Source organism: Bombina bombina, chromosome 9 (genome assembly GCF_027579735.1).
Source record: "Bombina bombina isolate aBomBom1 chromosome 9, aBomBom1.pri, whole genome shotgun sequence".
Classification (NCBI taxonomy): Eukaryota; Metazoa; Chordata; class Amphibia; order Anura; family Bombinatoridae; genus Bombina; species Bombina bombina.
Window position 1 is genome coordinate 248,952,068 of NC_069507.1, and position 14,117 is coordinate 248,966,184.

The 14,117-nt window shown below is 37.9% G+C and overlaps 1 protein-coding gene across 1 annotated transcript in view; it reads left to right on the forward strand.

The window, feature by feature from the left end:
- SORCS3 (sortilin related VPS10 domain containing receptor 3) overlaps window positions 1–14,117 on the forward strand; it is a 1,163,020-nt gene that overhangs the window by 1,003,370 nt on the left and 145,533 nt on the right. Inside the window, exons 17-18 of the mRNA XM_053693001.1 lie at window positions 1,138–1,251; window positions 2,167–2,338. Coding sequence (XP_053548976.1) covers window positions 1,138–1,251; window positions 2,167–2,338 — 286 coding nt within the window. The remainder of the gene's footprint in view (window positions 1–1,137; window positions 1,252–2,166; window positions 2,339–14,117) is intronic.

The window sequence follows — 14,117 nt, forward strand, 5'->3', positions numbered from 1 at the left end:
TTATTTTGGCCTAGACTGTCCCTTTAACGTGATGGTAAACTTAACAAATTTTAAAACCAGGTCCAGAATCTAAGCAATATTTTAGACTTTAGATGAACACTTTTAATAAATATGTGCTGTAACTTACTTTTTAATCTAGCCGTGCCATTCTAATACCCCGTGTTTTGGCCGCCCACTTTAAAACTCATATTCTTTGGTGAGCTAATGGTTTGAACTGTTCTCCAATTGGCGCTCTAGCCATACGGCACTTTTTTGGTAGCTAAAGCGCTAATTGGAGAACAGTTCAAACCATTAGCTCACAAAACAATATGAGTTTTAGAGTGGGCGGCCAGTGCGTGGGGTATTGAATAGCACGGCTAGATTAAAAAGTATGTTACAGCACATCTTTATTAGAAGTAATCAATTAACGTGTACTTGCATACAGCCGCTCCTAACTCACCAGCAGCGTGCAATTCTCAGCTCCCAATGATGACGTCAGATGCCACAATAAACATACGGCAGCATGTAAAAAAAAATTACACATGCAGGGTGCAATGCCGGACCGCTGCTGAGTTACCATGTAGAAAAAACTTGCCAGCAGCTCAACAGTGAATAAAAACAAAAATATTTATTTGAACATGTTAAAAGTAAAAGGACAAGACATAGACAAAAATGTGTCATGCATTTCGCGCCCCCTAGTGGCGCTTACTCATAGACCCTCATTGCCCAGAACACAAGAGAAAGGTAGAGGTTAAATCACTGCCACATAACACACTTGTAGCAGTGATTTTAGCCTCCTGACTCACCAGAAAATATTTTGCAGTTACTTGAATGTTACCTTCAAGAGTTCAGCTCAGCCATGAATCATATTCCACCTCTATCAGAACCATGCACAGTGTGTTAAAGGGGAAGAATAGGAGGTAAACAATGAGATTGACTACCTTGTATATAGGTGTGAGCTGCACAGTGAATGCATAAATGTGCCAGTAGGGTTCTCTGTGTAAGAGAAAGAGACAGCTTTATCCCCCCAAGTATGGGACCAGCACCTCTCCCCAGCTGAGAATCATTTTACTGGGTGCCAGGACATTATCAAGGCACCTTGGATTATATATTATTTTATTTGTATTATATATTGTTAATTACCTGTTTATTTTTCAGTGACTATGGCTACGAGAGGCAAGGGAAGAACCAGTGCACTCCGGCATTCTGGTTTAACCCCACATCTGTGTCTAAAGACTGCAGCCAAGGCCAGAGCTATCTGAGGAGCAGCGGGTAAGAAAGATAATCTACCTACCAGAGCACTGATATGTTTGTACACAAAGCCTGACCATACACGGTTGTTTCACAATGTCATGTCATAGGATATCCCTTTAAATTGGCGCATCAGCTCAGTAAAACTAAATCAGATAGTACAAAACAAGCTTATAGTGAATTTATTGTTATTATTGTTATTATTATTATTATTAATAATAATATTAATAAATAATACAGTTTGTCATAAAGGGACATTAAACCCCTCTGTTTTGTTTCTAAAAAAAGGAACTTAAATATATATTTTTTATAATCTGGTGTTTTTGTGTTTAAGCACTTTTTTGATGTACGCTTGCAGGGTATATGTCGTTCACCAATGGAACTGAAGAAATTTTCCTTATCATCCAATAAACTTCTATCCCACAGTCAGCTTGTGCACATAACTTACATATTCTTAACATAGCTAAACAGTGTTCTTTCATAACTCTGATAGCTTTTTGTTTGATGTCACTTTTAATGGGTCAGAAGTAGTCAGTGTTTTTTCTTTGCTTTATCTAATGATGATCATTTTAAGATGTAGAAGATTTTTTTAATCCATGTTCCTGTCCTAAATAAACCAATATTTGATGTCAGCCTTACATAGGCGTGTCCTGTCTTCTCTACCAATAGAACTTTGGGCACTGTCCATCTCAGACAACAAGAATTAGTAAAAAGTACCATTGTGATACACTGTGTTAGTTTTAATGTAAATTTTAAAAGCCTTTACTTAACTTTTTTAACTATTACACTCCATGGTGATCAGCTATAAGCTACAGTAGAATTGTATTTTTTTTCCCTACAAATCTATTTTGTCACTAAACTGTAGAAACCTAAAGCGATTACTGCTCCCTTAGCAGTTATTTTTTATTGACTATTGCTGATATTTATGTTTTCTAGGTATCGTCGGATAGTGTCAAATAATTGCACTGATGGACTTCGGGAACAGTACTCAGCCAAATCCCAGCAGTGCCTTGGGAAAGCTCCTCAGGGGCTGCACCTCTCCACAAGCGATGGTCGGTTAGGGGTACAGCATGGGCAGAATGTCACATTTTTTGTGCATTTGGAAGAGGTAGGAAACTGATAATGCTGTATCCTATGTAAATGATCAGGGAATTCACAAATATGTTCTATATATTTGTAGGACTAAACTTTAAACATAATAAATTGTTTTTACATAAAATATAGGTACTTTAACATTCCTCGAATCCCTCTGACAAATTCAGGTTGTGTGTGTCACTGTAGTGGTGCCATAAAAGTTAATGAGTTATATTAAAAAATAAATAATAAATAGATAAATAAATACATTTAGGCTTTCTTTTGATAGACTACACAGTGAACACCCAAAGCCGAGTTTGTAGAAATGTTTAATAAATCACTTTGATTAAAGGGACACTGAACCCAATTTTTTTCTTTCGTGGTTCAGATAGAGCATGCAATTTTAAGCAACTTTCTAATTTACTCCTATTATCAATTTTTCTTCATTCTCTTAGTATCTTTATTTGAAAAGCAAGAATGTAAGTTTAGATACTGGCCCATTTTTGGTGAACAACCTGGGTTGTTCTTGCTGATTGGTGGATAAATTCACCCACCATTTAACAAGTGATGTCCAGTGTTCTAAACCAAAAACATGGCTGGCTCCTTAGCTTAGATGCTTTCTTTTTCAAATAAAGATAGCAAGAGAACGAAGAAAAATTGATAATAGGAGAACATTTGAAAGTTGCTTAAAATTGCATGCTCTATCTGAATCATGAAAGAAAAATGTTTGGTTTAGTGTCTCTTTAAAGATTTAACACAAGTCAAAACAGCACTTATTTTACATCTGCCAGACATGGTTTTTTAAATGTGTTAAAAATATATTAGTGATAAACTTTAATTATTAAAATTAATTAAACACAAGAAATATTTGAGATAATTTGCATTTATCCATTACTATTTTTTCACAATTATTACTAATTCATTTCTCATCACTATTATTCTTAAACTGATAAACATTACATTACATTTTAATAACATTATCTTTTGGTTCCACGTTTCATTATCTGTCAACAAATATATTTTTAATTTGCTTTACATTTACAATTGGTTACACGCTTCAGTTCTTGCATCCCTTGTAATCAATTGGATATGCGTTTTTTACATTTCCCATGACTATTATGATTAATCAGATGTACATGTCATTTCTGATTTTTATAATTACCCATAGGAAGTGTATTTAATTTATTTCGACTATTGCGAAAAAAATAGATACAGATTTAATTTCTCACAGTTATTATAAGACGGATGTACATATTGGTTTTCTAGGCTAATTTTATTATTTGGACTTGAGTTTATTTATTACAACTATTGTTGTTAACGTGGAGCATATTTAATTTCCAATTACCAATCACAATTGTTTTTATTTTTTTAAAGCTTAATTATTATAACTGTTATATGCCTTTTATTTCTACATATTATTGTTAATAATTAGAATATTTATTTTTCCATAGCTAATATTAGTTGGATAATTATGTATTTCCTCACAATCTTTGCTATTTAACACACAGGGCGCATGTACTCTTGAGTGTGTAATAGTTCCCCTTTCAGTCTAGAGAAGGGCCTGTCAATCACGCCAAGCAAAAGTGTCAGAGTTATTTCAATTTGCCACCTCAGAGAGGGTGAACAGAGTAAAAAGCAGTGGTCTGGTAACTGCTGCAACTTACATTGCAGGAAACAGATTTGCATTTGCAAGCCTGACCCTCAAGGGCTCAAAAGCAGCTTACATTGAGCCCATATGCCTAATTTACAAGTAGAGCATAAAAATGCTAGCGCTTTGGCGTATTAAAATTGCTCAAGCACAATCCATATGTTCGTTTGCACTCTTATAAGTCTAAACATATTTTTTATAGCTTGAGCAATAGTCTAGTGTGAGGTAACATTTGCATATCAGATAGTGCGGGTGCTTTAAATTTATTGCAGTAAAATTCATATTGGAAAAAGATAGGGCACCCCGCGCAATAGATTGTATGTAAAAGATAACACTCATGAAACTTAGTAGCTGATTGCTGGTTAATTGGTAGCATACACTGGCAAGTAGATAGACCATTGTAATCACACACAGGGGGACAAAACACTTTGTGGAAGACGTTTCAGCAGCGTCTCATCTCAATAGGAACAGGACACAAGTATCTGCTGGTTTCAGATTTAGTTTGCTCTATTGGTCTAACACATCTTATAGGTTTCTGTGTTGTTCATGAAATCATAAAAAGTGTTTATCTCTTACAGCCAACAACTTGTAATACCCAACTCAGTGTTATTGTGCAGGGCAGATCACAAAATAACGTGTTATTGGCTGTGCTCCACTTGTTATCTTGGCCTTTATGAGGAATTACAGTTTGAGTTCCATTTGAAGTTGATTTATTTTTTTTACAACTCCTTTTAACCAAACCAGCATTAACTTCTAGTCATTTTTTTATATTCAGTGCACTTTATAAAATCCCATGCTTCATTCTATTTGACTGTGGTTAGCTGATTTTTATTAAAAGCTAGGACGTACATTTACTTTTTCTTGATTGTTGCAATCAGTTTGAAACACATTTAATACTTTCTGGCTGTTATCCTAAATAGGATGTAGATTTAGTATTTCCTGACTATTATTAGCTAATTACATATGTATTTTCTTATGACTGGTATTATTACACCAATATTCAGAACTATTATTATCAATCAAAGGTCCATTTAGTTTTTAACCGTCATTTATCTCAAGAGAACATTTTGCTATATGTTTTGAGTCCTGACAATCAAACACACATGTTATTTCTCACAAGTCAAACTGACAAAACATTCCAGTTGGAAATGGAGATATCTGGCTATTATTCTCAAGCCTCTTGCCCTATTACCATTTCACACCATGGGGTCAATTTATCAAGCTCCGTACGGAGCTTGATGACCTGTGTTTCGGGCGAGCCTTCTGGTTCCCGAAAACAGAAGTTATGAAGCAGCGTTCTAAAGGTCGCTGCTCCATAAACTGTCCGCCTGTGATAAAGGCGGCGGACAGAAATCAACTCGATCGAATAAGATCGGGTTAATTGACACCCCCTGCTAGTGGCCGCAAATCTGCAGGAGGCGATAAATGCCTAGAGCGTATCCTGTCAGCATTTATCAATGTGCAGCGGACATGATACGCTACATCATATCATGTCCGCTCGCAAATTAATAAATTGACCCCATGACTATTTGTAACCACATTTCTTTACAAATGGTGGATTATCAATGTATACATTTATTGTAGTTCTAGTGTATTGTTTTCATTTCCATTCTCTAGCAAACATGTGTAGATTATTTTTTTGTCCATGGTTATGTATCACATGTCATTTTAGCAAATAAAAGGTTAAGAGGATATATAAATCAAAATTATTATCATTACTTAGATAGTGCGTAATTACTTTCTCTTGGTATCTTTTCTAGAAACATAGCCCTTTACTTTTGTGCATACTGAGGTACGCCCTTTAATTGGGTGCTGAAATGTGGTTATTACAACAGTATAATTAACATTCTAACCTTTTTTTATCATACTAAAATTACAGTAACTGAATACAAGTGAAATATAGACACTTGTTGGCAATTGTGTGTACTTACCCACAGATGTGTCGCAAATCCAATAACTGGAAACCAAAGCTAAAAATTAATACAGTGCACTCAGGGAAATCTTTCTAAAGCAATATGAGATATTCATGAAAACTATCAGCAAGTTTCATTACAACTATTCAAAGGAAGGCAAGTTTTGTATTCTTTTTTTCTTTCTCTTTATACAATTATACACTAAGCAGCAAAAATATAGCAACAAACTGTAAACTAATAAAAGTATAAGAGACTAATAAAAATAATTTATAGCTGCTATCTTAGAACAAATATAATTACATACAAACACACATACTGTATATAATATATATAAAAACAGGCAGTGCTACAACTATATATACAATAATGTATTTATTCATGTTTAATACACTTAAGCATATAAAATGAGAGATAAAACTATTTTTGTCCATAGGCTACTAAATATACAAAAAGCAAAAATAATATTAATTTCAAAGTACAAACTGAAATACTTGCTTGTTCTTGAGACTTAGGGCCTCATGTGTTAAATGCCTTGTAGACAAGTTTTTCAACTTGAGAACCTGTCCACAGGTCTTTGCAACTTATAAGTCAAGCGAGTGTGTAATGCTGCCCCCTTCCCTCACCTGACCAATCGTGCGAGAGAATGGCCTGTCAATCACCCCAAGCGAGCGTGTCCAGGGTGATTTCTCTCCGCCAACTCAAAGGTTGGGGTGAGTGTAAGTGTTCTCATATTGCGTTTGTGCTGCTTAGAATTGGAGTGCTTCGAATCTCTCCAAACTCCTGATTAGCGTCTGGCCATACTAAGGAAAAAGGGTACATTTGATATGAGAAGTGTCATATTGGCAGAAACTGGGAGTAACTTTGTTATAAGTTTGCAAAACATATAATTAATAATGAAGAAATTACATGTTTTTTACTACAGAGTTTTGCACCCAGGAGCTAGGGGTGTGCAGAAATGTGCGACTCACACTCCGCAATAATGAAAGGTTTAGTGATTTGCTGTATATACTGTAACTGATGGCATTAGTAAGCCCTTCATGTTCACCTACTAAGACCTGCACATCTTGGTCAACAAGATTTGTGGAAATGCAGAGTCTTGATGCCGTACAAACACGTTTCATAAATGGATCTTTTGAATAGCCACCTTATCCAACTTCAGAAGCTCATTTCCACTTTAATTTATATTCAAAAAAATGCGATAGGGACATTGTCTGAGGAGAGTGAATCACTTTTAATATTTCATATCCAGAAGTTAGGAATAAGTCAGGTTTTAGAGATGCTTTGTGGCTTGTAAAGTCTATTAGCTGTGTGAAATGTTCAATAGGCCACTGGCAACATTGAAAAAAAAAAAAAGAAAACTTTTCAGCAGTTCAGAACTCATACTTATGATTTATAAATTTAGACTTTACTAAGAAATGCTAAGGTTCTACGGAATAAAACTGATGGAATTCATTGAAACTACTTCTGTGTGAAAGGCTGAGCTGTAAAACAGAAATATAAAGAGACAAGACTATTAAATGAATTGATTTGTATTCAAGATACATTCCTCACACCTTCAACAAATAATGCAGAATAAGTTGTCAAGGTATGGACAGTTAAAGAAGTGGTTTATATGTCCTTACTGATAACCTGATAAGTAAATCTGGAAATACTGTCAAATATAAGAAAAAATATTGAAATGTTTCTTACTAATCAAAATCATTTTGCACAGCATTTTCAGCTTCTAAGTCTTAAAACTTGTTTTTAATATTTGAAGTTTTCAGAAGTGAATCTAGGTTATATTGTGAATAAGACAACCGAGTAATGAATGTGGAGACACTGCTTATTCAAGCATAAAGGGAACGAAATATTATAAAGCAGACACATGAAGATATGTTTAAATGCAAATGCACTTTTCTATTGAATTGTGCAGTTAATAGGAATTGTGGCGTGCAGTTTGCTTAACCCTACACTTGCTTTGTCAGTCTCTTATCCAGTCTGCTGTCACCACTGTGACTATGATTATTTAAATGTTACAATTCTTCTTATAATAGTAGACTACAATTACAGCACTTGTAAAGTGTTCCCACTCACTGGCCACGGAATATTGATATATATCCCATACCTACATAATTAACAATAAAATACTGAGCCAACGTTGTGTCAGACGAATGAGTGTTTTGCTATAAATGCAGGGTAACTCCTAATAATAATACCCTTGACATTACTATAAAATTATATAAAACTTTAACAAGTGCATAACAATCGGTTAGTTTTGCGTTATGGGTGAAAAAGCAGCGTTAAGGCTCTTTTTCACTACCGCTGGTATTACGACGAGTCTTGCAGGTATTTCTGTACCGCACACTTTTTTGTCTGTAAAGCAACGTAACTACTGCAGCTTTCAAAAAGTCCCTTTTCAATAGGACTTCCATAGCGCCGGTATTACGAGTTTGCCTGGGAGGCCAAAAAGTGAGCGGTACAGCCCATAACTACAAGATCCATAAAGTAAACTGAAAGTCAGTAGTTATGGGTTTTACGCTACAAAGCCGTAACATAAAACTCATAACTGAAGTGCTACAAAGTACACTAGCATCCATAAACTACCTATTAACCCCTAAACAGAGGCCCTCCCGCATTGCAAATAATAAAATAAAATTATTAACACCTAATCTGCCGTTCTGGATATCGCCACCACTATAATAAACATATTAACCCCTAAACCGCCGTACTCCTGCATCGCAAACACTAGTTAAATATTATTAACACCTAATCTGCTGTCCCTAACATTGCCGCAACCTACAAACATTTATAGCTACAGGGACCCGTTCCACAAAAGTACGCTGAGGCACGCAACTCGAGAACAATGCGATTGCCGCATACTGCGGGTAGTACTCACCTTGGGCCACTGGTGTTTTGGGAAGCAAGTGCACCTATATCCCGGTCGCAACACAGAAATCCATCCTTATGGACAGCCGGGCTAGAGTGACTGAACCAGCGGCAGCCAGTTCATCAAGATGCCTCCACTAGCCGCTCATCACAAGCGGCCCTGCACTGCAAGTAAAGCCTGCTCTTTTTAGGGCGACCGACTGCAACACCCACAGTCTCACCCCAGCTAGCCAACATCAGTCTCAGAGAAGGGGGTTACCGATCGGAGGTGCGGATAGATTTGGCGCAATCCGACATCTTAGGCTGACATAGTGAGTACACAGACTCTGTTCATCTTTGAGCAGTACAGGTTGCAATAACACCTCAGAACTATATGCTTCAGCCCTGAGATACGCTACTTTTCATAACAGCCCACACTGCTCCTGAACTCACTAAGCCCATAGTTTGGAAGAAAGAACCCACGATCCTAGCGACACTGATTTTTAGGACACTCCCCCACAGCAAACACAGCATTAAAGCATAACATAGAGGGTGTAGCTGGCCACCATGGGGCTCAAGTAACAGACCCAACGTCACAATAAGAGAGCAACTATCAGAGGCTTAAAGGTATAACTTTTACCATAGAAATAAACAACTGCATATTGGGCCTGTAAACATAGCCCACACTGCTCCAGATTGGACTCTACCTGTTGAGCGACTGGCCACGGGACGGGCACTGAGTTTGGGTGTGACGCCTGCCCTATTTTACCCCCACATAGCTACACACTCCCTGTGGGTACCTATCTCACTACTCCCCCATCTCCTGACCTACATAAGCTCATCCCTTTGGGAGGAAGCGGGCCTAACTCCTACAGGGTAGTCTATTTTGGTGTGACTGCAGAGGTAGTAATATGTAAGAACTGCTATGAAAATGCCCTAGCCCCATCAGTCAGTCAGCCAACTATCTACCCTAGTGCTTCACATATGTGCATGCAAGTCAGTATAACTTGAGACGAGGACACAGCTAGAAGAAGAATCAAATAAAGATTTCACTTTCCCACCTTATCCTCAGAAACGCATCAAAATGTCTTTGGCCTTCAGGAGGAAACAGAAAGGTTCTTCCACTCCCAAGATAAATGTGGCGGACCACTTCCACCAATCAGCATTATCAACACACACCTCTTCAGATGAGGAGGATATGGCTCAAGGTAACTCGCTTGACACCCAAATGAAGGCGACTCTAAAACACCATGCTGCTTCTAATCTACAATCTGACTCACAGTCCAATAACCTCATAGATTCCATTAAATCACTACTGGCCTCTCACCATGACTCCCTTTCCAGAAAATTAAAAAAAGCTCATGCAGATCTCAAGAGAGATATATCCTCTATAGGGGAAAGAACAGATATGCTAGAGCAAAAACAGGAAGACCTTATGATTGATCATTCTAATTAGTAAACTATTCCCAGAACCTTGCTACGCAAATCTCCGATCTGACAAAAAAATTGGCAGACTTGGAAGACCGGTCATGCCGGAACAATCTGAGGTTTAAAGGGGTCCCAGAGACAGTATTACCTCAAGACCTCTTCAAGTCCTTTTTTGGGAACCTCATTTGCTTCTGAGTCATTAATAGATAGAGCCCATTGAGCCCTATGCCCAAGATCAATGGAGGGTGAAAAACCCAGAGATGTTATAGTGCGCCTACATTACTATACATTCAGAGAAAAAATATTGAGAGCTGTTCTTAAGGAAGGAACCCTGGCTGGTAGATTCTCTGAACTTCAAATATTTCCTGACCTCTCACCCCATACTCTTCAGCTACGGAGAAATTTCCAATTCTGCACCAAAGTTCTCAGGGATAATAACATCAAATACCGTTGGGGTTTCCCAGTGAGATTCTTTAGAACTAAAGATGGCCAACAGTATTTCGCCTCAAATGTCCAGCAAGCCAGAGAGTTACTGCAGAAATGGGAATTGTTAAGGCAGACCGGCCCTGACCCTGAGGAGGCCCCCAGAACCCAACTGCTTCGAGCCAACGCAAGATAATGGCAACCACTTGCCCAGAGAATACCCCATAACAAGAACTCAGGGGACCCTGCTCCTAGCTCCTCTTAAGGAGGCCGGATTATTCTATTTCTAATGTTGTCTACCTTTATGACTGGACCTGGTCATGAACAGATGTCCTTATTTCCTTGCATTTAAGGACTATGGACTTCACTCGTTTACTGCAACACTAGTGGAGACAGCAGTGGAGACAGCACGTGAAGCCACGTGAGATTATGTGAATCAATATCTTATATGTGTCATTTAATTTTCGATGTTATTTACAAAGTCTCAACAATGTTTATTTGTAATGTTTTGTTAATGTTGTGTGTTTTCCTTACATGTCAGCCAACATAAGTCAGAGATCAACTTCTAGTTAATTATACACCCCATAGGTATTTATAGAGATGCTGCCTCAAATATATAACATCAGTACCCCTAACCCTAACACTACACTTATAGCTAGCCTTGTAGATATACATTGTCTAAGAATGGGAGTATAGGATAAGGAGAGGAATGAGACAGACTAAGCCGAAACTGCCATTAAATGGCAATCACCAAGGCCCCCGTGGGTCCGGCTCTCTCTATAGCATTGTATCTCCTCCACCACCTACTAACTTTACTTCCAACATCTGTGCCTTTACACCCTTGTATGAGGCAGCTGGACCTAAAGGTGCTAGTTTGCACTTGATAATCATTTTGGGTATATACAACATGATAATAGATGTATGAGGAAGCTAATGTTGATGCAAAGTTGATAAGTTCATCAGTTCACATGTGTTATTTGATGTTGATGGTTTCTACGTACACAAGCTCTCATGTTAGGGAGTTATGTTTGTTGTTACTCTTCATGTTCCAGATCCATTTATCCTTTACATCTGACTTACCACTACGAAATAAGATGCTGACTCATGCGACATAAACACCCTTGAGAGTTTTCACTTACCACTTAAGCTAACCTGTCCAAAGTAGAAGGGCTTTCCTGACTATATCAGCACACTCGCGTCTTCCTAATCCATTCCCACGCACATCCATTCCAATACATAAGACTGATGGGGCGAAGGCTCCTTATGCTACTCTCACCTCCACACATTTAGATGTGTCCTTTGGGACAGCTATCCTAAAGGTCACTAATTTAGAAAGTGATAAATACCCACTTTCTTGATCTCTACCCGGTTTTCCTTTTGATACTATAACACTTCTATAAGGTACACTCATTGAGCGACGTGAGTCTGCTAGTTGTAGTCTGCTGGTTTAACCCATCATTTTCCCCCACAACCTCTACCTCATTTCTCCTTTCCATTTCCCTCTATCCCCATACCCTTTTCCCCGGATAGAAAGTTGCTATACAAGCTACAGACCTTACACTCCGATAATACCCCCTCAAGATAGATACCTTGAATACACAGGGACTAAATTCACCTACAAAACGTAGTCTCCTGATCGACTACCTAAACTAAAATGAAGAGACTAGTGGTACTATTGCAAGTTACACTCACTTAGATAGTCTAAATATACATTTGTAATTTTTCTGTCTACCGCTAACAAATATCTAGAATGTTAATTTATGTATACCCTACCTGTATTGCCTGCAATATTGTGCTATTGGACATGTCTAGGTTTCAAAGGGGTTTAAAGATTTGAATAAGTGCAGAGCTCTATTGTACTATAACTTACATTATAGAACTAAGGCACAAAAGTGACTTAAAGGTGTTTATTAATAATGTTACTTACTTAATGCTTATATAACTGATAAGTTGTTCATCATAACCAAACTTCATAGTGACATAACTATAGGATATCTGAGCTTTCATGTTTTCTTTTTTTTTCTTTTTTTTCTTTTAGGACCACATAACTAAAAAATACTCATATGCCCAGTTCTATTACTTTCCCTACAGACACAGAAAGAGGTCATTTGTGTTACATATCCCTTGCTTTCCCTTATATTGAATATTTAAGCCCTCAGGAGGTCCAAGAGAGACCTATGTCTTTTGATTGGGGATAACCCTTTACTATATCCATTACAAACTAGGGGGAATTACTTTTACAAACTAGACCTCCTCTATTCCTTTCTCTTATTCTATTACTCATATTTTGAATTCTACAATTACTCATAATTCTAAAAAGGTCCAAAAGCGACCATATATATCAGCTGAGACCCTCCCTAGTTGCATATGTTATCCTCAGGGTACAAGAGTGACCATATATATCAGTTGAGACCCTCCCTAGTTTCATATGTTATCCTCAGGGTACGAGAGCGACCATATATATCAGCTGAGACTCTCCCTAGTTTCATATGTTATCCTCAGGGTACAAGAGTGACCATATATATCAGTTGAGACCCTCCCCAGTTTCATATGTTATCCTCAGGGTACAAGAGCGACCATATATATCAGCTGAGACTCTCCCTAGTTTCATATGTTATCCTCAGGGTACAAGAGTGACCATATATATATCAGCTGAGACCCTCCCCAGTTTCATATGTTATCCTCAGGGTACAAGAGCGACCAAATATATCAGCTGAGACTCTCCCTAGTTTCATATGTTATCCTCAGGGTACAAGAGTGACCATATATATCAGCTGAGACCCTCCCCAGTTCCATATGTTATCCTCAGGGTACAAGAGTGACCATATATATCAGTTGAGAACCTCCCTAGTTTCATATGTTATCCTCAGGGTACAAGAGTGACCATATATATCAGCTGAGACTCTCCCTAGTTTCATATGTTATCCTCAGGGTACAAGAGTGAGTATATATATCAGCTGAGACTCTCCCTAGTTTCATATGTTATCCTCAGGGTACAAGAGTGACCATATGTATCAGCTGAGACCCTCCCCAGTTCCATATGTTATCCTCAGGGTACAAGAGTGACCATATATATCAGCTGAGACTCTCCCTAGTTACATATGTTATCCTCAGGGTACAAGAGTGACCATATATATCAGTTGAGACCCTCCCCAGTTTCATATGTTATCCTCAGGGTACAAGAGTGACCATATATATCAGCTAAGACCCTCCCCAGTTTCATATGTTATCCTCAGGGTACAAGAGTGACCATATATATCAGCTGAGACCCTCCCCAGTTTCATATGTTATCCTCAGGGTACAAGAGTGACCATATATATCAGCTGAGCCCCTCCCTAGTTTCATATGTTATCCTCAGGGTACAAGAGTGACCATATATATCAGCTGAGACCCTCCCCAGTTTCATATGTTATCCTCAGGGTACAAGAGTGACCATATATATCAGCTGAGACTCTCCCTAGTTTCATATGTTATCCTCAGGGTACAAGAATGACCATATATATCAGATGAGACCCTCCCCAGTTTCATATGTTATCCTCAGGGTACAAGAGTGACCA